Source organism: Myotis nattereri (assembly GCF_964212035.1).
Source record: "Myotis nattereri genome assembly, chromosome: 5".
Taxonomy (NCBI): Eukaryota; Metazoa; Chordata; class Mammalia; order Chiroptera; family Vespertilionidae; genus Myotis; species Myotis nattereri.
Window position 1 is genome coordinate 75,792,755 of NC_138080.1, and position 25,207 is coordinate 75,817,961.

Genomic DNA, 25,207 nt, shown 5'->3' on the forward strand with positions numbered 1-25,207 from the left:
TCTGCTTCTTCAACTTCATCTCCTCCCGCCCCACTTGCCATTCCACTTATTCCTTCTCCTTTCCCACTTGCCAGTCATACCCAGGACTTTCTGATGTCAGATGACAAGTTTGTTCTGCCGGGAGGCCCCCGTACATGGCTGCTCATGTTGTTGACTTGTTCATTGTCTCTCCCCGCACTGGAACATGAGCTCCATGACAGCAACTGCCTGTCTCCCTTATTTGTCACTATTACACCAGCCTCAAGAGCAGCGGTTCTCAACCTGTGGGTTGCGACCCCTTTGGGGGTCGAACGACCCTTCCAAAGGGGTCGCCTAAGACCATCGGAAAACACATATATAATTAGATAGTTTTTGTGGTTAATCACTATGCTTTAATTATGTTCAATTTGTAACAATGAAATTGGGGGTCACCACAACATGAGGAACTGTGTTAAAGGGTCGCGGCATTAGGAAGGTTGAGAACCACTGCTCTAGAGGAATACCTAGCATGTAGTATGTGCCCAATAAACATTTATTGAATAAATAAATTTGTAGTTTCAAAGACTCAAAGTTTCCAGGGTAGAGGTGAAGTGGTAGAAGATGAAAAATACTGAACCATTAATTCCATCAGGAGATATCAAAACTTTATGGATGTTAAGATCAGCATTTCCCGTGACCCAACTGAGTTTCAATGTGAAATATTCTTATCTATTGTATCAATGTCAGTAAAGAGTATGCTACGCTTTTGCACGATGTTATCATTGAGGGGACTGGATAAAGGCTACATGAGATCTATTATTTCTTACAATTGTATGTGAATCTGCAGTTATCTTAAAATAAAACATTTAATTAAAAAATTCTAATCTAAAGGTAAAATAATTTAGTATTTATTCAGCCTGCTTATATAGTACTCACCCCAAAATGTATTCCTCCACAGAATACTCTGTGATGACAGATGCTCAGAGACAGAACTTAGGCTACCAAAGGAGGCACCATTTCTGGGAGGCGCTATCTCTTTCCTGGAGCCGAGAACATTAGACTCTGTTCTTAACCTCACACGGCACCTGGCCCATAGTCAGTGTTCAATAAATATTTATTCAGTGAGCTAATTATTTCTGAGAAAGCCAAAATGGCATCCAGGTACAGCCTGTGAACTGCCCATCATAGCATTCCAACCTGGCAAGACACCAGCACCAAAGGCAGGTCTATAAATAACTCTGTAAACCACTCACAAAGCATTTAAGATGTCCAAAACATACAGTTGATCTTGTTCGCACATATCTAATCACTCAATTCTCCCATGAATACCACATTACACAGTAAGGTAGGACAGAGGAATACTGTTAGGCCACCTATAAAAATCGTTTTTTCTGTTTTTAAGAAAATATATTTCTTTATTGATTTCAGAGAGGAAGGGAAGAGGGAGAGAAAGAAACATAAATGATAAGAGAGAATCATTGATCAGCTGCCTCCTGCACGCCCCCTACTGGGGACCAAACCCAAAACCCGGCATGTGCTCTTGGCTGGAATAGAACCCGGGACCTTCAGTCTGCAGGCTGGTGCTCTATCCACTGCGCCGAACTGGCTAGGGCTATAAAATCATTTTTTAAATGGATACTGAAATAGTCCTGGTCTAATTAACGATGGCCCCTTCCAAAAACTGAGCAGTAAATCAGTGGTTTGGGGACAGTTACACGTGGAGAACCTATCTGACATGTCAGTTCTGGTAAAGGATGAAGTATCAATCTCCTGGTTGTGGCTGTTTTTCCTTCTAATTAGACAACAGTTAATGGACAGAAGAGCATACTTTTCTATTGTATCAACCCATTCAGCCAATCTCTATACTTAAGGCATATTTCCGGGACTAACATCCTCTAAAAGAATATTTACATGTTAACATTCCACTTCACTTACTAGAAGTTACAATCACTCCAAAGTTACAAATTATAATTGACTAAGGTTTGACATAAACTAAGTTCTTCTATCTGAGCACTTTTCTTTTATCACTTATGTAACCAGGAATACCTCCTCCATGAAAGAGCAACTGTGTTTTCCCCCAGACTGTCTACACTGAGCTCTAAACAAAGTCCAAGCGGCTACTGCGCTTGAAACCGATTAGTAAAACACAAAGTATTCAACGTAACACAGGAGTTGATTTAAACCGATAAAAAGCAGGAAACTCAGAGCTGAAGGTAAAACCAGCTCCTGACATGCCCCATTGTTCCCTGGCACACTAAGACACTCAGCACATTAGGTGGCCTCGTATCTCATCTGGACTAAATACCAAAGCTGAATGCATCTATTTAAGGCAGATGTGGCCTCATCCTTAAATTTCCAGATTTAAATCACTGCTGTCCTTTGTCATTTATTTTCTAAAGTGGCAGCTTTTGTAAGAGTAACCCAAGAAAAAGGTTTTATATGGAGGAGGCAGTTGGAAGACTGGTATATGCTCCTCAATTGTGTAGAAGAGAATCTTTGAAGTTTAAATTTAGCAGACACATCAGCCCTGAATATTAACACTGTCTTATGAATGAGAGAAACTAGATTTACAAATAAAACCTTAAAAAAAAGTTATTCAAGCTAATTTTTAAGTAAATCCATTTTAGAACTTACCTGTAAGGATGAACTATTTTTTTCTGTTCCTAATTCTGGCACTGACCGTGATATTTAATGTCCATCAGAACTACCTTTTCATTTTCTTCTTTTCCAAACCTCTAGATTGCAGAGCACATTCCACACTCAGTCACAGAACGAAGCCATGAAAAAAAAAAACACAAAAAAACAAACAACAAAACAAAGTTCTGTTTCAGAGAAACAAAAATTAAATTACTTGAAGGTAACTGAGGAACTATAAGGAATTCCTTGAGTTTATATTTCATGTGGTCCATTTGAAAACAGCCATATCTAAGGGAGACTTACTTTCAAATAAGTTCAGTTGTACGTTGCCACCCTTACTCGTGGCCTTTCCATTCTAGGTATGTTTTATTCCTAAGAATGACAGAAGTAACCCCTGAAAAACCATTTATCTCTTAGGCTTGCAGCCTCCTTTACCAAAGAATAATAATGCCTTCAAAGCTACACAATAAGATGGTAAAGTTATTTGGAAACTGGGCCACCTAAAATTTCTCCCTCCGTTTCAGTACCTCTTTTCTGAAATGTTTTCAAGGGGAAAAAAACATGAGCAGAAAACAGAGCATTTATGTCAGTATGTGCAGGTTTGTAATGTGTATGCATGACAGCACCAGGCAACAACTCCAAAATAAAATAAACAATTCCATTCATAACATCAAAAGGAATAAAATTCTTAGAAATAAATTTAACAAAAGATGCAAAACTTACTCAAAAACTACAGAACATTTTTGAGGAAGAAAAAAAAGACCTAAATAAAGGGGAAAACATCCCATAATCATGGACAGCATTAAGATGGCAATACTCCCCAATCTGATCTGCAGATTCAACACCATTATATCAAAATCCAAGCTGACTTCTTTAGTCAGACATTATGCACTAAGAAAACATCATTTACAAGAATGGTTAAATACTTCTTGTACCTAGGAATTACTTCTGGTTTGTAGATGAAGGTTTTAGAAACTCTGAAACAGAAATAAACTGCATCAGCCCTCCATGCCCGTAGGACTCTCTTAAGGTAAATTGATTGAAAACCCACATATAAGCCCTCATATCCAAACAAGGCCCCCTCTGTAATATAACCTCCTCACTGCCAGCTTGGATCAGTGGAACAGTCCAATGTCCACCTGAAAAAAATATGTGGGGGTGCAGTGATGGGAGCTAAGGGAAACTGGAAACAAACAAACAAAAAATGCTCCTTGACTTCCTCCCATAGCGTCAGAGATCTAAATACATAAAGAAGAAAACGCATTTTAAAAATCTTTAACCCTGCAATTTCTTGGGAAAAAATCTGCAAGGCAATTTCCTTTAAATAAATGGAACAAATATTATATTGTTTGATGTGAATCAATTTATACAATTCATCTAACGAGCAGAATTAGTATATTGTGTACCAGTCACATTAATGCAATAGAAATGTTGCATACACTCCAGACCTAGTGAACCTCACTTCATCAGGATGTAGGTAAAGAAGTTAGCCTCTCTTTTACTCTGAAAGAGATCAAAGGTTGAGCCAAGACTAGCTTTTAGACATGCTTCCTCTGCCTCCCAAATCACCATATAAAAGCAATATTTATTTAATAAACACAGATATAGAAAATTTATGCCACTGACAGGAATTTATTCTTCCATTAAATAAGACTACAACACTCTGAATTGTCTACTTAGAGCTGCAATCCCATTCAAAATTAATGCTCATTAAGTTTTTAACATTAAAAAAAAGACTTATGAAAAGAAAAAAATAACTGCTTAGGGGGGAAAAAAATGGAAAGTCCACCAAAATAATTACACTCATTTACATTTGTGAATAAAAAAGGCAGATGTCCCTTTACACTGACAGGTACCACAGAATGTGCTAATCTACACAGACTCCTCCTTATACAAGACACACTGCATTATATTTAGAGATTCGACACATGAAGGCACAGCTGGGCGCAGGGCATTCACTTTGCCAAAGAGGCTCAAGGTTTTCGTTAACGACAGGTGCACTGAGTGGCTATCATATCTTCATATTCTTTATAAGCTATTGAGCCATCAGGCTCAATGGTCAGCACACTCAAAGGGCTGTATTTGGCAGGCACACACGATGGTCTTGGCACCGAGGAGTCAAGCTGCTTCTCATAGATGATGTTCTGCACCATGGTGTGAACTGGAGAGCCATACCGATGCCCAACTGCCCTTGGACAGTCCCCTTTACAGTACCGGGGGTTATATCTGTGCGGGGCCACAATCCAGTTGTCCCACTTCAGCTGACTAAAGCTAAGTCTAAAGTCATGGAGCTCACACTCGTTTTGGGGGAAAAGGAACTGTTTGAAGTATTCACTCAGGTTGAAAGAAGCTGGAACCAGAGGCTTCTTCAATCCTGAGCTGACAGTTTCCTGTCCTCTCCGGTGACGGGAAGATCTCACTCCCTTCGCAGCCTCTTCTCCTATAGGACAGGCAGGCAGACCTCCCTGGTCAGGAACCTGTGAAGGGCTCCCTTTATAGTGGAGGGAATACCACCTGTGATGAGCCTGCGCACTGGTGTCGTTCAGGTACAGAAGCAGTGAGGGGCGTGCCAGGTTGAGGCGACTGTCCTGTGCTGAGGGGTGCTGCCGCTGGTCTTTCACGCATGTCAAGGTCACAGACATGTGAACACTTCTCTTGTCGGAGGCCACTAGAGGCTGCAGCAGGGCAGTCACATCAATCTCAACCCATTTGTATTTCTTTTTTAATTCAAACTGTGACTTAAAGGTAACGGAGTGTGGAGCTCTAGGGGGTGTCTTGCTGGAACCAGGCGCTGGCTCTTTCAGCTCCAGGTGGCACACACAGTTAGCAGCGGAGGGGAAAGAAACTGAGGTGTTCAAAGTATATAGCAAGACGGACTTGAGTAGGCGTTCCACAGCAGTAACTCGATCCAGGTTAAACAGCAGGTCCACGGGCAGCACAGTTCCTGGGGAGAAAAAAGTCACCAATCGTGCCTGAATACGCTCGAACAGAACAGGAAGTCAAATCAAGGAATTAGTACTTTTGAATGTGCCTTCTCCCTTCTCTTTTCCCATTTCCTCAAACCTCAAAAAATGGAAAAATGGGGAGGAGGGGGAGGGCGTATACAGAAAATACAGGTAATTGGGGCTATAAGTAATTCCCAGCAATTACAAGTGGATATTTTCTCACCAGAAAGTCAAAACAGCTTTGGTGGTGAATTGAAATAACAGGGAATTATAAGACAGTTTAATTTTTAGAATCTTAATAATTTGTTCCAAACAGAGGACGATAAATAAGGAAAATACTATTTTTCTCTTGGGGAGTCTCTAGAGGGAAAACTAATAAAAAAAATATTAGGTTTGCCGAAACCGGTTTGGCACAATGGACAGAGCATTGGCCTGTGGACTGAAGGGTCCCAGGTTCGATTCCGGTCGGGGGCATGTACCTGGGTTGCGGGCGAATCCCCAGTGGGGAGTGTGCAGGAGGCAGCTGATCGATGTTTCTCTCTCATCAATGTTTCTAACTCTCTATCTCTCTCTCTTCCTCTCTGTAAAAAATCAATAAAATATATTTAAAAAAAAATACTAGGTTTGGCCCTAGCCGGTTTGGCTCAATGGATAGAGCATCAGCCCGCCGACTGAAGGGTCCTGGCTTCAATTCTAGTCAAGGGCACGTACCCTGGTTGCAGTTTTCCTGGCCCTGGTCTAGGTGCATGCAGGAGGCAACCAATGGATTTTTTCTCTCTCTCTCTTCCACTCTCTCTAAAAATCAATGGAAAAATATCCTCAGGTGAGAATTAACAAAAAAGCAAAACAAAATAAAAAGCCCCACTAGGTTTGTTAAGCAGACATTCTAGGCCAGTGATGGCGAACCTATGACACACGTGTCAGAGGTGATACGCGAACTCATTTTTTTGGTTGATTTTTCTTTGTTAAATGGCATTTAAATATATAAAATAAATATCAAAAATATAAATCTTTGTTTTACTATGGTTGCAAATATCAAAAAAATTCTATATGTGACACGGCACCAGAGTTAAGTTAGGGTTTTTCAAAATGCTGACACGCCGAGCTCAAAAGGTTCGCCATCACTGTTCTAAGCCTTAATGCAGTGGTTCTCAACCTTGGCTGCACATTAGAATCACCTGAAATCTTTTTAAAATCCTGATTTCTGGGCCTCATCCTCTGGAAATTCTGTTTCTTTGTAACTAATGTTGTGGCCCCACCCCATAACAAAGAAACAGAATTTCTGGAGGATGAGGCCCAGAAATCAGGATTTTAAAAAGATTCCCAGGTGATTCTAATGTGCAGCCAAGGTTGAGAACCACTGCCTTAATCAGGGGTCCTCAAACTGCGGCCCGCCGGGTGTTTTTGCTGCCGCTGCCTGTTGCTTAGCAGCTAACTAGTTTTTTTTTAAACTATAGTCCGGCCCTCCAACAGCCCTCCAACGGTCTGAGGAACAGTGAACTGGCCCCCTGTTTAAAAAGTTTGAGGACCCCTGGACTTAATGGATGGCGTCAATAAAGAAAGCTTAATTATCTAAGTTAATTTGGAACACTTGAGATAGACAACAAATAAATAATCCCAAACCACCAAAATAAAATAGGACAGCAAGAAAGGAGGGTTTGAAACAGCCACCTCTGGCCTTTTGGGTTAAAACCATGACCTAGTGAATGTAGATTTTTTAAAAGCACTGCTCCTTTCACACACATTCACCAAAGTGCTGAGTCAAACTGATGACTGTTCTTGTGAGGACCTACTATTCCACATCGGCACTTAAGCTTTCCTCTCACAGAAAGCAACAAACAAGGGGAAAACAGCATGTGTGACAAAGCATACCAATAGCTATGAGGTATCTTAGGCACATTTTCAGGCCAGTATTGGAGAATGGAAAGAATAAGCAACTGGAAGTCAAAATACCGGGTTTCCAGTCTTGATTTTGTGACCCTGGACAAGATGCTAACCTTCTCCAGCAGCACTTTCCTCGGCCTTCAGAGCCATTACGTCTCTTCTAGCTCTAACATTCTAACATATCAGCCCCCCTAAACCCACGAGGGCACTGGAAGAAACAGTAAGACCAAGTACCAGATTTGTTTGAATTTGGAAACGGAGTATCATGAGAAGTAAAATGCAATTCAAGAAGCAAGGCCCCGCTCTTTCTGTAACTGAAGTGCAGCCCGGCCTCTCATCTTCCCTGCCCCCATTGACCAATCTGCTCCCACGCACCTGTCATCTGGTCCACAGAAGCCTGCTTGTCGTGCTGGACATGAGGGGTGAAGAGCCGAACGGTGTTGTAGAGGTGACTTCTGTTGGATTTAGGGATCCCCTCCTTGGTAGCGTAGGCCTTATAGAGCCTCTTCATGTAGCGCAAAGCTCTGGAGTCTGGCTGCAGCCTAGGGACCCCACCTTGCCCATCACACAGAACCTTGAAGAGAGGGGAAAGGAGGCCAGATCTGTCCCTCCCATCTAGAGGCTGCAGCAAGGACCAAGGCTCAGCCTCAGGTTCCAATTCAGCACTGGCTGCAATCTGAGCCTCTCCCCCAGAAGCCAGAGAACCAAGGCTACTAGGAAAACACAGCCAGGAAAGGCAGCCAAACCATAAAAAGAACGTGCTGGGAAGCGCCATGGCTTGGAAGAACTAGCAAGGAACCCAGCCATACCAGTCTTCTTCCTAAAAGCCAGGAAGAACCTAGGTTGATCTCTTAAATAAATTTTAGGTGTGTAGGCGGGTAGGGTCACTTCTGTAATCAGACCTCAAGGATGCCTAGCTGAAGATAATTTTTATCAGCTGTATGTCAAACAGCTGATAACATCCTACTTTTATCCTCATTAGACACGGATTTATTTGGGTGGTTTTTTTTTTGTTTTTTGTTTTTTTTTTTTGCTTTCCTCTTCCTTTCTTCTGGCATTTATTTAAAAACCTCTTGCCCTGACCAGTTTGGCTCAGCAGATAGAGCGTTGGCCTGTGGACTCAAGGGTCTCAGGTTCAATTCCGGTCAAGGGCGTGTACCTTGGTTGCGGGCACATCCCCAGTAGGGAGTGTGCAGGAGGCAGCTGGCCGATGTTTCTCTCTCATTGATGTTTCTAACTCTCTATCCCTCTTCCTTCCTCTCTGTAAAAAATCAATAAAATATATATTAATAATAAAAAAACCTCTTAAAGTTATTGTTGTACAAATGCACCAGCTATGTAGCTGAAAGGCTAAGAGAAATTGAGAAATGATCTTAAAATAATCCCCCCCCCCTTTTTTTAAAGCGATTCGGGTTCTTAAAATGTTCCTTAGGTGCTTGCTGAAACTTCCAAGGCACCTGAAAAAACTAACTAATTATTCATGATGATACAAAGATCTGTTGATATGCAATTTATGGTATTAGTTTACTCTTCCTGTCTCTTCATCCTCACCGCCTCTCCCACTTTCAGGTGCTTAGGATAATTATTATCACAGTTGATTTGGAGGGTGAGAGAAAGTCCCAGCCGGTATTGGAATTCTAGAGCGCAGAGAACTGTTAGGCTGCCCACATCTTCCAGGCGGCTCCCATAGAATATGGGCTTGGAAGACAGCAACATGCTTAAAAAAGGAGGACGTCACCTTTAACCTTGACTCATTTTTAGATATAATGTCCTGATGTCTTTGCTCTGTCTGCACATTCATCGGTACATATTTTGGTTGAAAGGTTTAGAAATGTTTGCAGGTGCTAGAAAATACATGGAAGTTTTATGCACTCACTGTTTCATTCATCACTCAAATGGTGGTAGAATTTCCGAGGCCCTAGGTTATTATGGTTCTTAGCTGTTATGTTCTTGCCTTGGAGCTGAGACCAGGCTAGAGGTCATGTTTTGGGAAAATGAGACAAAGGTGCGCCACGAGTAGCCGAAATGAGGGGCTATCCAGCCGTAGTCCGGCCCGTTTGAAATGAATAAAACTAAAAAAAAAAAAAGACCGTACCCTTTTATGTAATGACGTTTACTTTGAATTTATATTAGTTCACACAAACACTCCATCCATGCTTTTGTTCCGGCCCTCGGGTCCAGTTTAAGAACCCATTGTGGCCCTCGAGTCAAAAAGTTTGCCCACCCCTGGTCCAGTGCCACTCTTAAGGAGACTCTGTGCTGGCCAAAAGGCAAACACAGCCCTAACCGGTTTGGCTCAGAGCATCGGCCTGCGGACTGAAAGGTCCCAGGTTCGATTCCGGTCAAGGCCATGTACCTTGGTTGCGGGCACATCCCCAGTAGGGGGTGTGCAGGAGGCAGCTGATCGATGTTTCTAACTCTCTACCCTCTCCTTTCCTCTCTGTAAAAAGTCAATAAAATATATTTTTTTAAAAAGGCAAACACACTCCTGGTACAGGATGCAAAACCAGTCCGTGCAGTATTCAGGATGATAACACGGAGGTGTGTTTGCAAATGTAAGTTCCTTGCCTGCCAAGCCTCCCTAGCGTGTGGCTAGGCAGCAGGGCTATAAAACGCACCCAAACGGCTGAACGAGGCCTTGGTCTATATATTGACCACATGGCCAGCAATCCCATGAGCAGAACATCTGCAGACACCGCAGCCAGAAGCCAGACGGCTGCACAGGGAGCGGCATCCGCCAGTAGAAAGCACCTCCCAAACACACGGCAACGCCTCTCAGCCAACGCCCCTCGCCTCTCCTCCAGGAAAGCGGAGGGGAGGATGTGGGCATCGCCATCGTGCCCCACGCCCTACCCCCGCCAGACCTTCTCGGGGAGGAGGGAGCGGTGTTGTGTGTGTGTGTGGGGGGGGGGGGCCTGTGCTGGATGCCCTAGGGGTGGCCCCCCCCTTCCCTCTTACCACCACTTAACAGCCCTTGATCAATTGCTTGACAACTATTGGGGGCCCTGTGGCAGCATCTCCGGGATGTTTTTATTCTAACCCAGGAAAGTCTACATCCTGCCAGCAGATTCTCAGGCGGCGGTGGCCGAGAGGAGCCGGGATCTGAGTCCCGGGTTGGGTGCTGGGGCCGAGCCGGTGTCCGCTGCGGCGCCAGGCGGCGTGGGGCCGCGTTCGCTGCCGCGCGGCGGCTCCATCGGCCTCGGGGGCGCTCTCCACCGGTGCAGGGCGGGCGGGCAGGTCGGCGCGCGGCCGGCGCGGCCCTCCAGGTCTCCTGCCCCTTTCTCGTCACCTCCTAGTTCTCCCGGGCACCCAGCCGCTTCCTGCGGCTCCACCCAAGGCGGAGCGCAAAGGGGAAGCGTCAGCGCACGGGCGGCGCCCCGAGTCCCGCACTAGGGTCACACGCCCCAACCCCGGCCCAGGCCACTTCTCTCCAGAACGAAGGGGGCGACAGAGGCTCCTCCCGAGACAGCGGGAAAATGGTACTCCCCGGAAGTGACTTCGAGGCCTCCTAGACCGGCTTCCGGTCCTGCCGGAAGTGGCCGACGGAGACCGGTGGATCCCGCGACTGTGGAGGGCGAGGTGACCCCGGTGCGGGAGTGGGGCCCGGTGGCGGGGTCCTGGTGGCCGCTGGGAGGGTGGGGGCGCCGCCTGGGCGGGGGAGGACGAGGAGCGCCGGGAGGGCCTGCGGGGTGCGGGTGGCGCCGCCCGAGACTGAGCCCGGCGCCTGTCCCCCTCGGCCCCGCAGGCGCCGCCGCCACCATGGGCCGCGAGTTTGGGAAGCTGACCCGGGTGCGGCACGTGATCACCTACAGCTTGTCGCCCTTCGAGCAGCGCGCCTTCCCGCACTACTTCAGCAAGGGCGTCCCCAACGTGCTGCGCCGCATCCAGGCCTCCATCCTGCGCGTCGCGCCGCGTGAGTGCCCCGGCCCGGGCGGCGGGCGGGGGGCGGACTCCGAGCCCGGCGCGAACGCCCGCGGTCGGCAGGCGCCCCGCAACTCGCCATGCACACCCGTTCTTCTCATTGAAAATACCGCAAGGCCCCTGAACTGTCATGTCCTCGTCTCCTGTTACGGACGAGGAACCTAAGTCACAGAGAACTTGAATGGGCGGCCCAAGGTCACTAGTGTGACTCCGTCTTCCTCTGAGGTCACTTCGCCCGCTACTTGCTTGGCGGCAACTGCTTTGTGTTACAGTGAAGCAGATAGGATAGTTGCACAACATCGCGAGTTTGGTTAAATGGTGAAGTTTATGCTGTTAATTTTACTGATTTTTTACAGAGAGGAAGGGAGAGGGATAGAGAGCTAGACACATCGATGAGAGAGAAACACCGATCAGCTGCCTCCTGCACACCCCCCGCTGGGGATGTGCCTGCAACCAAGGTACATGCCCTTGACCGGAATCGAACCTGGGACCCTTGAGCCCGCAGGCCGACGCTCTATCCACTGAGCCAAGCCGGTCAGGGCAGACCCTTTTCTTTTGGTCACTTATCAGATGGGTCTGTAATGTCACCCTTCTGCTGCTTAAATCCGCACCTGATGATGTGCTCATTGGTTTTTAGGGAGGGAGAGAAGGAAATACCGGTGTGGGCAACATCGGTCGGTGGCCTCCTGTAGGGGACCCGACCGGGACTCCGACCGCACCCTTCGGGGGTTCGGGGACTGCGCCCGCCCCCCGATCCGCCGGCCAGGGCTGGCGTCACCCTGCCGGGCCGTCTGGTTTCAAAGGGTTTGTTGGAAACTAGAAGCAGGAGGGCAGAATCTGTTGTGATGCAGAAAAGAGGATGGGGACTCCGTTGTCTCATGTGCTCACTGCTTTTTCTCTCGCTTTTGATTTTTAAAGCGTTTGTCGCATTTTATCTTATCTACACATGGGGGACTGAGGAGTTTGAGAAATCCAGGAGGAAGAATCCAGCCACCTATGAAAATGACCAATGAGCAGCTCATCTGGAGGATGGTTCCCGGTCTCTGGAAGACCCTTCTCTGGGAGAGGAGTCTGCAGTGTGTAGTGTCTTGAGGACACAATAAACTTCTTATGGGCTGCCATGTTGTGATTTTGCATTTTTGTGAGCAGAGTCCTTGGTGTGACTTGCTAACCTTCAAGTTAATGAACTCCCTTCCCCAGAAGAGCCCTGACCCGTTTTGGCTAGACTGGGAATTTGGTGAAGGAGTGGGGCTCACCCCTTGTTCTACAGTATGATCTCCAAGAAAGTAGCTGCAGCTCCTCTTGCAGGCTGGCCAGCTGTGGGTGGCATGGACTGTGGGGAGTGTTGGTTCCCCTCCCTCTGATCCTCTAACAATAATAAAACCTAACTATGTTGTAATTTCTATGTGTCAGGCACTCTCCTTAGTCCTTTACACAAATGAGCTCTTAAACCTCACAACTACCTTTGAAATATTATTACACTCATTTTGCAGATGAGGACACAGGCACAGGGAGGGTTAACAATTTGGCCAAAATTATATAGATAGTGAAATGGTGGAGTCTGGCACTATAGTTTATGTTCTTAAAGTTACACTGTACTGCCTTTTCTCCTAAGGCAGGCCTTCCATAGTTAGCCTGAGGGGAAGTCAGCTATAAAAGGAGGGGTGAGGTGACCCCTTAACCTGTAGAGCTGGGGCACCACCCTGGCTATTTGTACCAGATTGCTAACAGTGGTTATTAACCATATATGCCCCATAAAGCCTAAAATATTTACTCTCTGGCCTTTTATGGAAAAAGTTTACTCCTGGAGCCTTTGAATATATATTTTGGTAGAAAAGTTTTATTTTTTTTAACAAAATGTACTAAATATATTCATCACTGGGGCTAAACCGGAGACAACTGAAACAAACAACAAATATGACACCACAGCTAAAGATGGAGTCCTATACAGAAATAAGTCAAGGACAGAAAATCTGAGGAAAAAGGAAAAAGTACAGGTCCTGGCCAGGTAGCTCCATCGGTTAGAGCAGTGGTTCACATCCCGTGGGTGGCGACCCCTTTGGGGGTCGCCTAAGACCATTGGAAAACACGTATATAATTACATATTGTTTTTGTGATTAATCACTATGCTTTATGTTCAATTTGTAACAAAATACATCCTGTATATCAGATATTTACATTACGATTCATAACAAAAATTACAGTTATGAAGTAGCAACGGAAATAATTTTATGGGTGGGGGGTCGCCACAACATGAGGAACTATTAAAGGGTTGTGGCATTAGGAAGGTTGAGAACCACTGGGTTAGAGCAAGCATGTCAAACTCAAAGGCTAACATGGGCCAAATAAGGTTTAAGTTTATGTGGCTGCAAAAAAATACAAGCTTCAATTTTCATAGAAACGTAGGTTTATTTCAATAGAGACATGCTGAATACAAAGGGCTGAAGTGAGTAATCATTAACAATACATTTTAATACAAATATATATTTTTTAAAGATATCTTTATTGATTTCAGAGAGGAAGGGAGAGGGAGTTAGAAACATCAATGATGAGAGAATCATGGATCAGCTGCCTCCTGCACTCCCCACACTGGGGATCAAGCCCACAACCCGGGCATGTTCCCTTGACTGAAATTGAACCCAGGACCCTTCAGTCCACAGGCCAACACTCTATCCACTGAGCCAAACCGACCAGGGCAAAATATTTTTTCTTGAACATTAACTTAGCAGACATTGAATAACTGCACAAATTAATAAGCATAACGCAAATAAACCTATTTTGTTCTCCGAAAGCGAAATATTTCCTGTTGCGCATACCAAACAAGTCAGTACAAGACTAATGACGTGGCAATCAGCTGCTAAAACATTCCCAGCTAGTATTAGTGAAGTAAAATGGTGTGCCTGCGCATAAGGTGCGTAAGGGAAATGAATGCAACATGATTATACTAATCAGTCATTAGCAAACCTAGCTCAATAATTATGTATAACAGGATGTTGTAAAAATTGAGGTTTCTATTAAAATGTTTCTTGCATACCATTATATTGGCTGGGCAGCAAAAATATTCATTGTGGGCCGCATGCAGCCTGCAGGCTGTGAGTTTGACATGCTTGGCTTAGAGCATCCTCCCGATATGCCAGGGTTGTGGGTTCTATCCTCGGTCAGGGCACATACAAGAATCAACCAATGAATGCATGAATAAGTGGAATAACATGAATGTTTCTCTAAAATCAATAAAATATTTACAATAATGTTTATTTTAGAAAGCATAAGGAGAGACTGGACAGCCAGCTCAGGGCTCTTGACTGGAGACCTGCTTTGCATAGGTTTCTTGCAGGCACTTACAGACTGTGAGGTTTTTCCAGAGCTTGGCCATATGTGTGTTCAACAGGCTGTCCATGTTGGGTTCTCCTAGCAGGCTCTGGACGGGGAGCAGGATGGTCCTGATGTCGTACAGGGCAGACCACAGATCCTTCGAGATGTCCAGGCAGATGTTACCCTGGGTGTCCACATCAGCGTGGTAGCAGGGATAGGAACTTTGCCACAGGTGTGTTGGAAGGGTGGCCACTGGGGAGCTCTAGGGAGAGCTGGTACCTCATGTCTTCATAGACTGTGCCAGCTGCTCCATGGCTGGTCCTCACCCATTTGAAAAGGTGGTCTGATTCAGGGAAGGCAGAAATTCCTTTGTTGCCAGACATCATGGGGTCATCAGCTCCTGTAACCTCCACACCATGCACCTCTTGCCCACGGGGCCCTCCACTTGGCTCACTCCTTCGCCACAGCAGCAAAGCTGGCAGCAGCTGGGTTGCGGTTCTGGGAAGCTCTGGGAGGGACACAGGAACTCGGAGACCACCACTGTAACTCAAAAAGGAATCTTTTTCCTTCCGACAGCAGTTAGTGTGGTAAGGGTTGGCAGTTTTATGCTTATGCTTCCCTGCTCCGCTTCTAGAAATTTCCTAAGTACACTTGTTGCTGATCCAGAACGGCAACTTTCACTGCAGTTCAGCTTCTGTCTCAGGCTGCATCTTTCCTTCTTATTCTCATGATTGTTCTTGCCTTTTAGGAACCAAAGTTAAAATACTTCCAAACCTAAAAATAAAAAAATTGGTAAGGTAAGCTGCATTCATTGTGAGGCAGGATAAGGAGGAATGGCTGAGTGACAGACTTGGGCCCATACCCTTTTACTGTTGCTTCCTTCCTGTGATATAGGCAAGAAAACTGCATTCCTGAGCTTTGAACTTGCTGCCCATAAAACAGATGTGTTAATAATTTTCCTGTTTGGCTCTTTGTCCAAATTTATTCTCAGGGCTTGCCTGAGATGTTACATATTTGGCTTGTGGACTTTTTTGAGAATGATGAGAGCTGTGGACCTGAAGATGTAAATATACCCATCCATAACTTTGCATCGTTTCAACAGATGCATGCACCAGGGGAGGACCACTGCCATTCATGAATCTCTCTCCCTCTCTGGTTTTAGCCCCAAGCTTCCTAGGGGAGATGGCCACCCTTTCCCACCTTCTGGGCTTCATTTTTTTAAAATATGTTTTTATTTTAGAGAGAGGAAAGGAGAGGGAGAAGAGAAACATCGATGAGAGAAACAATTGGCTGCTTCCTGCACGCCCCTACCAGGTATGGAGCCTGCAACCTGGGTATATGCCCCTACTGAGAATCAAACTGGCAACCTCTGGGTGCATGGGACGATGCTCAACCAAGTGAGCCACACCAGTCAAGGCATTCTTGGCTTCATTTTACCCTAAGACTTTCTTTGACTCCTTTGGAGGTACCAGCTCAAATCAAGCTTGCCCTTTCCCAGCACTGAGCCTGTTGGTCTGAATCCTTTTTATCTCAGGAGTACCCTAAGAAGCCCTTGCTGTAAGCCCTATATAGGCTGAGCTTCTGCTTTTAGATAAAACTGTGAAAGGCTGCTTTTAAGCCCGTCTCTTATTAAAGAGCTGCCTCTCTAAACTTGGAGGCACAAAGCTCTGTAGCAGGGCGCTGGGGTGGTGGTGGCTGAATGTGGTGAGTTGTCATAGCTCAGTGCTCCTGTACATGATTTGGGATCTGGGATCATTTTAAGGACTATTTGTAGAAATCCATAAAGAAAAGGAAAACTTGGGTAAAGTATCTTAAGGAAGAGGAACCACTACTGTGGGCCTCAGTATCTATAACCCACCCACCTGTCCCCTCCAGCCTTCGTGCAGCTCCTTCACCTGCCGCTGGGGGCACAGCCAGTTAGTTGTTCATTTTGCCCTTCTTTCCCCCAGCAGTGCACCTACCCCCAACAAAGGCATTCATTTCTGGGCAGCAGAATGGGAACTCTTCAGTTGGCCAACAACAGTCCTGGAGATACAGGTTTGCCTAGTGCAGGCACAGAACCCTGCCAATTCCAGCCAGCAAAAAAGCGAATACATTTTGACCCTTTGTTGAAATTTCACCTAGAAAAGTTTTTCTGTTTCAGGAAAGTCGTTTTTTATTAGGCCCCTCCTGCTCGGGGACAGCACAAAAGTTTCCAGTTACTGTTAAGCCCTAATGATCTCTCCTCCTAAAATGTTCAAACATCTGTTTGTGTCCTACACCCTCTTCCTCATTTCATCCCAGGCGCCTACCTCCAAAGCAGGAAATCCCTGGGAGCTGTGTTCAGAGTTATCCATGCTATAAACGATCAATGATTCAGTCTCAATTTCTTCTTGTAAATTAATCACATGAACCCCCAAATGTCAGTGCCTGAGAGGCCTCAGGGATCTCCTCCCATCTCATGGACAGAACAGAGACTAAAGCCCAAAGAGGGGCTGGGCTGGCCTGTGGTCAGTTACCCTACCAAGACCCCACTCCTGCCTCCCAGCCAAGCACTCTTCTTACAGCTGAAATTGTTAGAGGCTGCTTAAGCCTTTCCCTGGAGGGAGGCACATGTAGTTATGTACTTTATTCAGCGAAATACTTGATTGCAGGGAGCCTGTGACATTTAAAAAATTTTTAAATTTTTTAATTTGATTTTGCTTGGAGTACAGGAAGGCAGAAATGGAGGATTAGGAGAAAGTACCCATCTTTGGAATGAGCAGGTTCCAAATCCCATTTGGCACATCACTCCAGGCTGATAAAGGGGAGCCTGGCACTGAGTCCACAGACCCGACTGGCTCTAGGACATCACGTTGCTCAGTCTTTTGCTTATCTAATCACATTTGTTCTTACCCAATGTTCACTAGGTCACCACGTAGCCTCTTCCCCACCCTACAAAGTTCCTAGTTAAGCCCCTACCTGAGGTCACCCGGAGTAAAGGGAAGGAGCAGCTAACTGGTCACAAACTCGCAGAACTGGTTAGCTGAGTTTAGCAGAGATCTGCTTCTCAGTGTTTCTGAAAGTACAAGCAGTGGTGTCTCCTTCTAGGCCTGGAACCAGTACAGACAGCTGTGGTCACAGCCTACCCCACCCAGCTTTGAGGTCCACCATACCACCCTCCGCTCCCTTGGCAAGAGGATTGGCGACCTTCTGTTTCACCTTCAGCTGTGCTGCATCTCCTCCTCTTTTCCTCGGAGAACAGGAAGGTTCTTACCAAATATCCAACCTCTGAAGATGAGAAGGGCCTTGGAAACAGATACCAGCAAACTTTTCACAAAGACACCAGGCAGAGAAGAAATCTTATTGCATTTGTCTTGTTGGCTAACCTTTCTAGGTCACATGTAAATCTAAAGTCCTACCAATCTCTATACTCAGAATTCACATCTTGGCCCCCAAATGTATTAAAATGCCCATGTCATTTAATGAGTACCCATAGCTACTCATGGTTGCCCCGAGAAGCCAGCAGCAGTTCCTACTTTGGGCTTTGGAGACAGCTCAGCTTAGACCTGCTTCCCTGAGGCTGCAAGAAGGACATGCTCTTTAGGAGGCCCCAGTGGCCTCTTGGGAGGGAAGTCCATAACTCAAGGCTTTGCAGTGTGATTTATCACCACCACACAAGTTCAGGAGCCCTCGCTCCCAACTCATTCACAGAATAAACAAGACATCAACCTATACTCATTCATTCGAGTCACCTGTGGTTCACATAAGTCCCACATCAGTCCTGATGGCCTTACCCCCAGGCGAGGGCAGGTAGACAAGATTTTGAACTTTCCACAGCTGGGTCTCTATTCTTCCGGGAAGATGATCTGGGGCAGAGAATTAGGGTGACAGTCAATCTACATAAATGAGGGACTGGGGCATTGTGGACCCTGCTTGCCAAAGCATCCTCCCACAGTAGGGAGATGGGGGCATTATCCAATTGCCTATAACACAATAGCTCAGTGCCTCTTTCCTAGACAAGACTGAAAGGGGTCAGCGCTATTTCTGAAGACCTCATTATTAGAATTCTATTTTGATATAAATGATCTCACTGAGCTATTTCGGAATCAAAATATGGCTAGGTGCCTGGCCTCCCTCAATGTCTTCACGTGGCTTTCACAGGGAAGGGTAGTGCTGACTTTTGCTAAAATGGGTGAAAGGGTCCAAGCAGCCAACATAATCACTCAAAGTCCAGATGAGAGATCAGTAAATACAACGTGCCTGAAAGGCAGGCCTTGAGCACATTCCTCTGGTAGACATTAACTTATTAAATCAATCCTGATTGCAAAAATAAACTTTGCCCCCATCCCACCTGGCATCCATAAACGAGGCACATTTCAGTCTATAAAGGTGGGAACTGTCCCTGGCTTTCAGGCTCCAACACTCCGTGTCAAGATGTGGCACCTTAAACTCTTTGCAGTGCTCATGATCTGCCTGTTACTGTTGGGCCAGGTAAGGATACGAATGTGGGCGTGCGGGGACGGTGGCACTGTAAGCAGAGCCCAAGATCCAGACTCCATCCTGAGGAATGATTCTTCTGCACTCAGTCTGCAGCATCCTGGGAATGACAATTCCTCCAAGATGTTCAGCAGGGTGTCAACCCTTCCACACCTGAGGTGAATTTGTCTTTGCCCCACAGATAGATGGCTCCCCAATATCGGAACTGAGTTCAGCAAAGAGAAGGCTGCGGAGAATGACACCATTTTGGAGAGGGGTTTCCCTCAGGCCCATTGGAGCCTCCTGCCGGGATGATTCCGAGTGCATCACCAGGCTATGCAGGTACGCCACAAACGTGGGAGCAGGGCTGAGCCAAAGAGGCCTGGGAAGCTGGGCAGAGATCAGCACAATCACAGACCTAAGAATAAAGTTGGGATGGAGGACTTGAGGCTGGGAGCTCCTTGGCGAATCCCTCAGGAGTTAAGAGCCAAGGACAGTTACACAGGTGCCATGAAAGAGCGGTGCCTTTCTTCTCTGCAGTCCTCCCTGAGCTTGGATAGCTCAAACCAGAGGAAGGAAACAGAATTGGCTCTGGGCACTGCTATCTTTATTCTTTATCTTAAAAACCACCTTTTCTTTTCCCTTAGAAAGAGACGCTGTTCCCTAAGTGTGGCCCAGGAATGATGGACATACGAGGGAAAAAGAGGAACAGCACTCACCTACAATGCTCCGTTCTATGGAATATTGATTGACTGCATATTGGCTGGAGACACTTTAGGGAAGCAATCTTGTGTTTTTAATATTTAAAGACAGATTATGCTTTAAATTCGTCTCCGTTTCTTCTTAGAATGTTATTTAGATGAGCATAACTAAACTTGTCAATTTAGAGTTTATTTTTCTATGTATATTATTAAAGGTCTCAAATTTGAAAATTTGGCAGTCTGAAATTTAAGCCTTTGAGTGGAAGAAGGGTCACTTTGTATACTCTAGAAAAAATACCCCAGCATTGCCTGATAATCATGTGTTGTTACTGTTCACACTTGGATCTTAGCCAAAAAGCTGAGAAGTGATGATGTGTTACTTCTCAACCCTGAAAGTTGGCAGTGAGTAGCAACAAAAGTAGTGAGAGTTAACCTTTTTTCAAGAAATAAATAACATGCCTTGGCCAGTGTGGCTCATTGGTTGAGTGTCAACCATGCACTAAAAGGTCACAATTCCTGGTCAGGGCATATGCCCATGTTGCAAGTTCGATCCCCAGTTGGGGTGCATGCAAGAGACAGCGGAGTGATGTTTTTCTCTCACACTGATGTTTCTTTCTCTCCCTCTAAAAAAAACAAAAACAAATAAAAAAACCCAAAATGAACAAGGTGGCAAGCTACAGGCACCAGATTAGTAATAGCTATGTGATCAGCAAGTTCCTAAGCTGTGGTCCTGGATCCTAGCCCTTCATTCCCCGTACAAGAACTCTTCAGTAAGGTGCCAAAAATGGGCAATGCTGGCACTGGCTACCTGATGATGTGCCCAAGTTTGTGACTGAACAGAAGGCAGAAATGAAAGAAAATCTAGCTAAATCCTATATAATAAAAGGCTAATATGCAAATAGACCGAACGGTGGAACAATCAAACAACCGGTCACTATGACATGCGCTGACCACCAAGGAGTGTGCGTGGAACATGGCAGGCATTGGCTGTGATGGGATGGTGAGGCAGGTAAGTGAGGGTGCCAGACCAAGGTGGGGTACCAGTCACTGTCACGGGGGAGTGCCTCTGGTGGTTACTGAAAATTCTTTGCTCCCATGTGCCGCAATCGCACCCATCACTCTCACCTGCTGCTGGCACCGGCCCTGCTTGCACTGCAGCAAGCGCCAAAGCCACCAGTCCTGATTGCTTGGGGCCATCAGCGGGTGGAAGTGGCGCGTCCCTGATCGCCCGTGAGGGCTTCTCCACCTCCCCCTGCTCCTGAGGGGTGATTGGGGCAGCAGCTGCCGCTCTCACCCACTGACAGGGCTGGCCCCCTCCCACCCACTGCTGGCACTGGCCCCAATCACTCGATGCTGTTAGCAGGTGCAAGCCAGGCTGGTGCCATCAGCAAGTGGGAGCTGCGGCAGTGGAAGCAGGACTGCCAGCAGATAGGGGGATCAGGGGCCTGGCAAGGGTGCAGAGGATGGGCCAAGACCAGCCCCTATGCCCACTGCAGCCTCGTGGCCCATAGTTCCTTTCAAGGTGCATGAATTCGTGCACTGAGCCGCTAGTAAAACAATAAAAGTCCAAGGCACAGAAACAGCGAAAAGGGTTTGTCTGAGATTTCTGTTAGTGCAAGGTGAATTCTGATCTATGCAAAGGGACCCATGGCTAGCAAAAGTGCAGAATTTCTGTAATGGGAAAATGAGACCTGGACTAATAGAACCAGACTTTTAAAGAAAAGTAGTACTGGGCCCTAAAACACAAAACAGAAATTACATATAAAGGGTAAACTGAGAATTGACAGTTTATAAACTTTAATACAGAAAATCTATTTGATATTTATTAAACTTAGTTTCTCCAGCTATGGTTTGGCATTATACAAAGCATCTTAATGACACAGTAGAGTTAAAAAGATCTTTACAAATTGAAATGTGATACCCTTGTCTCCAAATATTTTAATTGCCATAAATTTGTTTAAAAATACACATTAAACGCATGTTTGACACTCTAAACTTTCTATAATCTCAATACCACAAAATACATATAATATACTATACAGATGTGGAAAAATCTAGTTAGTATATAATACTTTGCTCACCATTAACAGCTTTATTATGTGAAATGCACATACTGACTTAGAAATCCTAGCTTTTGAACCCCAAAGTACCTCTGAAATTTTGACATATTGCAACAAATAAAAATCACAGTATATAATTGAAATTTTGGTTGAAAATGTCAGATGCCTAAATATTTTGGATAAAAGAAATGTAAAACAAAGATCTGGTTCATGTACAAAACAACGGCATCCAACAGACACTAACAGTACCTTTCTGTAGAATCAACAAGCCTTCTAATTTATCAGCGGCAACACCTCCCCTCCAAAACCCTCCCTGGATATCAAACCATTATTAGCCAAATAATTTTAATTTCAAATAAAAGGACTTTCAATAAATATATAAGCATTTCCATCCTCCATATATAAAATTTCTTAAAACCATTCTAACGGAGGCTAGAGGCTAGATAGGATTTTCCCCAACTGTGCTTACCACCCCACATCTGGTCAACAGTGGCGCCTTTTCAGGCGCTGCCACTTGGGCCAGCTCTGTTGGTGAGCCCCACCCTAACCCAACCCCAGTACTGTTGAATGCTCATGTCAATGATTTGCCAGGTGTGTGCATAAAACTGTAAAACAGGGACACTTCTTGAACAGCTATAACAAACTCAACAGTATGGATAATTATGGCATTGATTTGAAAGGCAGCATTTCCAAAGGGATATTTTCCTAGAGAGAAATATAAGCAGGTAGAAAATTCCAATGGTTAAAAGCTGAAAAGAAACTCCACGTGGAAGCAGATAGAGGTCAAAACTCAATTATTTCTAGAATTTCTGGGAGTTCCAGCCCCCACTCCCTCCCCGCTTTGCTCATTTAGAGAGCTCTTTTGTTTCTTTGTAAGAATGGCAATGGCAATTTACGCTTAGCTGAGCAATGGTGGCAAGGAGAGGTCAGTGGCAACATTCCCAAAGGTCACCTTCCATTACAAGATGATGATTTAGGCTGCTATTTTATGATGCTGAAGATCTACAAGACTTGGTTCAGATTTTATTCTGATGCCTTATTCTGTGACCAAATCTATCAAAAAGAAGAGACTTAAATATTCTTTCCTTTCCCTTTTCTGGAGACAGTAACTTCTTTTTAATTAACCACAGGGTTCGACTGGATAGAATCAGCATCTGCTTTACCAACTATTAATAACTTGCTTCCTGTCACTTGCCAGCGTGGTTCTAGGGTCCAGGGTGTCTAAAGTGAATTTCTCCTTCAGTGAGTATGTGAAAGATATACTCACAAACATGACCAATTTGGTCTCTCGTCACTACATATTCCAAGTCATTCCATATTTCTCTCTTCTATTTACCTTATGGAATAGCAACCTTAAATGTGCAATATCATTTATTATTGGAAAAAAATCAGCCTCTCCAACACAATGATATATGACCTGAAATGAAATCTGTGTTCCACATTAATTAGGGAACACGAGTTATAGGAGTCTATATGGATTTGAAATGCTTTCCCAATTTTCTTAGGTTTTGTTGTTTTTAAAAAAACATCACCACAATCTGCCTAAAATCAGTCATTCCAAGTAGATGTTCCTGAGACCCAGAAGCAAACTACTATAATTCAAAATACATGAGGCCATTCTGTCCAATTAGCAACTGGAAAATTAAAATCCTTCCCACCCTGTAAGAGCCCTATTATACTACAAAGGGCTCTATATATTTTAAAAGTTAATTTACTACAAATCATAGTAATTAAGTTTTAAGATCTAAAAGGAATACACATTGCACCCTTGAACATTATTCAAGGTGTCAACAAGAAAGTGTCTTAGATCAATTTAATAAATAATGTGGAAATAGTTGCACTAAGCTAAAATACTAAACACACAATTTTTGACAAACTAAGTTCATGTTTTCATACATACATACATACATATATATAAAGTGTGTATGTGTACATAGTTTTAAAATCCAAAGTTGCATACCCTCACACCTAAAAGAGTGCACAGCTACCTCTCCTCTGCACACAGGCATCTCGGACTGGAGAGACCACTGGCTGCTCTGAAACTCTATAGAGTCAAAACATTAATTTAGAACAGGTGCCTTTTGCAAGCACTTGCTTCACAATGCAAGCTCATTCAAAAAAAAGGTAACTTTGCAAAGTTTCTGTCATAAAACACAAAATGATGCTATCTGAGCTGATTAAACCTTTCTTTACTCAAAAGAAACAACAATGAAAAACAACAACAGTGAATCTAATAAAGTCACAAGTGTATCAAAGTGCAGCCCAGATGCCAAGGAGCCATCAGTGCGAAAGCTCCTCAGCGCACAGGCGTGTATGGACAAGTACACACGGTACTCCACACTGCTTTTTACTTTGGAGAATTGAATTAGTGATGGTCAACCTTCTCCACTCTTCAGCAACTATAACTGTAAATTTATTGGAAGTACTCATTACTTTTAAAGTCAGTTCTTGGCTACTCGCCCAGAAAAAGGTGGCACTGAGGCAAGAAGCGGGCAAAATGCTCTCCAGCAAGACTGGGCCTAGGCTGGACTGTAGAAGTTTGAGAATCAGCTGGAAGGAAGTGTTCCCCATAGCCCAACCCAGACTGACCAAGACTATTATGTAACAACTTCATCCACTGCAATCTGCTGGTTGGTTGCCTATAGAGAGTCCAATGGTGTAGGCTGCTAACTCATACAAGTGTGGTCATAAAGAGCAGTCAACAGAGTAGTTTTTAAATAGTTGCTATTTCTAGAATTAACTATATATTAAGTACAAGTTTCAGACCACTAAGTAAGTTTTTAGTCACTTGTCAAATACAGTTTTAAATGGTTGAAGAACACTGAAGACACCTACTGAGGAAGGAGGAATGGTCACCTGTAAAGGAGTCCGAAGTATGTGCTGGAGCCGATGAAGACGCAGACAGAACTTCTGAGATGGGCTCAGGAGAGGAGTGGTGTTTCCAGAGAACATTACCTTAAAGATTCAATTCTTTAGGATAGGATTTTGATCCACTGCCCATTACTACCTGGTGGGAAAAACCCACCACAGTGAAAAGCTTGACAAACTCACTCTCCCAGAATTGACACAGTTTTTAGAGAAAGAGTATCTTAGAGCAGCACCATAAAACATGCAGGAAACTCTGCTTTAACCAAACGCTGGTGTGACCCTAGAAACGCTCCTGCTGCCTCTCAGGACACAGAAGAGATTAGAACATACTGGAACTCAGAGGTGCCCACAGGCCCCTATTGCTGACTATCTAAAAGCTCAGAGGATACCTTTTCCATTTCTAGGACATCACTGCAAATAAAGGAATCAGGGTCAGAGAAGTCAGAAGGTCAGGACCTATGTCTACTGGATTAACAGTGGCAAA

The 25,207-nt window shown here is 44.9% G+C and overlaps 3 protein-coding genes and 1 pseudogene across 7 annotated transcripts; 2 read left to right on the top strand and 2 right to left on the bottom strand.

Moving 5' to 3' along the window:
• Window positions 1–4,203: 4,203 nt before the first annotated feature.
• On the bottom strand, window positions 4,204–10,812 carry GDF9 (growth differentiation factor 9). 3 transcript variants are annotated; one of them, XM_081092636.1, is made up of 4 exons: window positions 10,465–10,711; window positions 9,301–9,496; window positions 7,800–7,998; window positions 4,204–5,539 (listed from the first exon to the last, which is right to left on the bottom strand). In XM_081092636.1, the coding sequence occupies exons 2-4, from the start codon at window positions 9,310–9,312 to the stop codon at window positions 4,581–4,583; spliced, it is 1,170 nt and encodes a 389-aa protein (XP_080948762.1). In that variant the 5' UTR covers window positions 9,313–9,496; window positions 10,465–10,711; the 3' UTR covers window positions 4,204–4,580. The 3 variants fall into 3 exon arrangements, with proteins under 3 accessions (XP_080948762.1, XP_080948763.1, XP_080948761.1); XM_081092637.1 differs by lacking the exon at window positions 9,301–9,496 and having other exon boundaries at window positions 10,383–10,812; XM_081092635.1 differs by lacking the exons at window positions 9,301–9,496; window positions 10,465–10,711 and having other exon boundaries at window positions 7,800–8,712.
• Window positions 10,813–10,920: 108 nt separating this feature from the next.
• Window positions 10,921–12,748, top strand: UQCRQ (ubiquinol-cytochrome c reductase complex III subunit VII). Of its 2 annotated transcripts, none has more exons than XM_081092638.1 (3): window positions 10,921–11,012; window positions 11,170–11,337; window positions 12,264–12,748. In XM_081092638.1, exons 2-3 carry the CDS (start codon window positions 11,184–11,186, stop codon window positions 12,356–12,358), a joined length of 249 nt encoding a protein of 82 aa, XP_080948764.1. In that variant the 5' UTR covers window positions 10,921–11,012; window positions 11,170–11,183; the 3' UTR covers window positions 12,359–12,748. The 2 variants fall into 2 exon arrangements, with proteins under 2 accessions (XP_080948764.1, XP_080948765.1); XM_081092639.1 differs by having other exon boundaries at window positions 10,950–11,003.
• Window positions 12,749–14,559: 1,811 nt separating this feature from the next.
• On the bottom strand, window positions 14,560–15,188 carry LOC308520116 (ubiquitin-conjugating enzyme E2 C-like; annotated as a pseudogene). The gene has a single exon. The product of its transcript is annotated as a ubiquitin-conjugating enzyme E2 C-like (transcript).
• A 3,864-nt stretch (window positions 15,189–19,052) lies between these two features.
• LEAP2 (liver enriched antimicrobial peptide 2) lies at window positions 19,053–19,778 on the top strand (the record flags this gene model as incomplete). Its single annotated transcript, XM_081091886.1, has 3 exons — window positions 19,053–19,109; window positions 19,297–19,436; window positions 19,742–19,778. 3 exons carry the CDS (start codon window positions 19,053–19,055, stop codon window positions 19,776–19,778), a joined length of 234 nt encoding a protein of 77 aa, XP_080948012.1.
• Window positions 19,779–25,207: the final 5,429 nt, after the last annotated feature.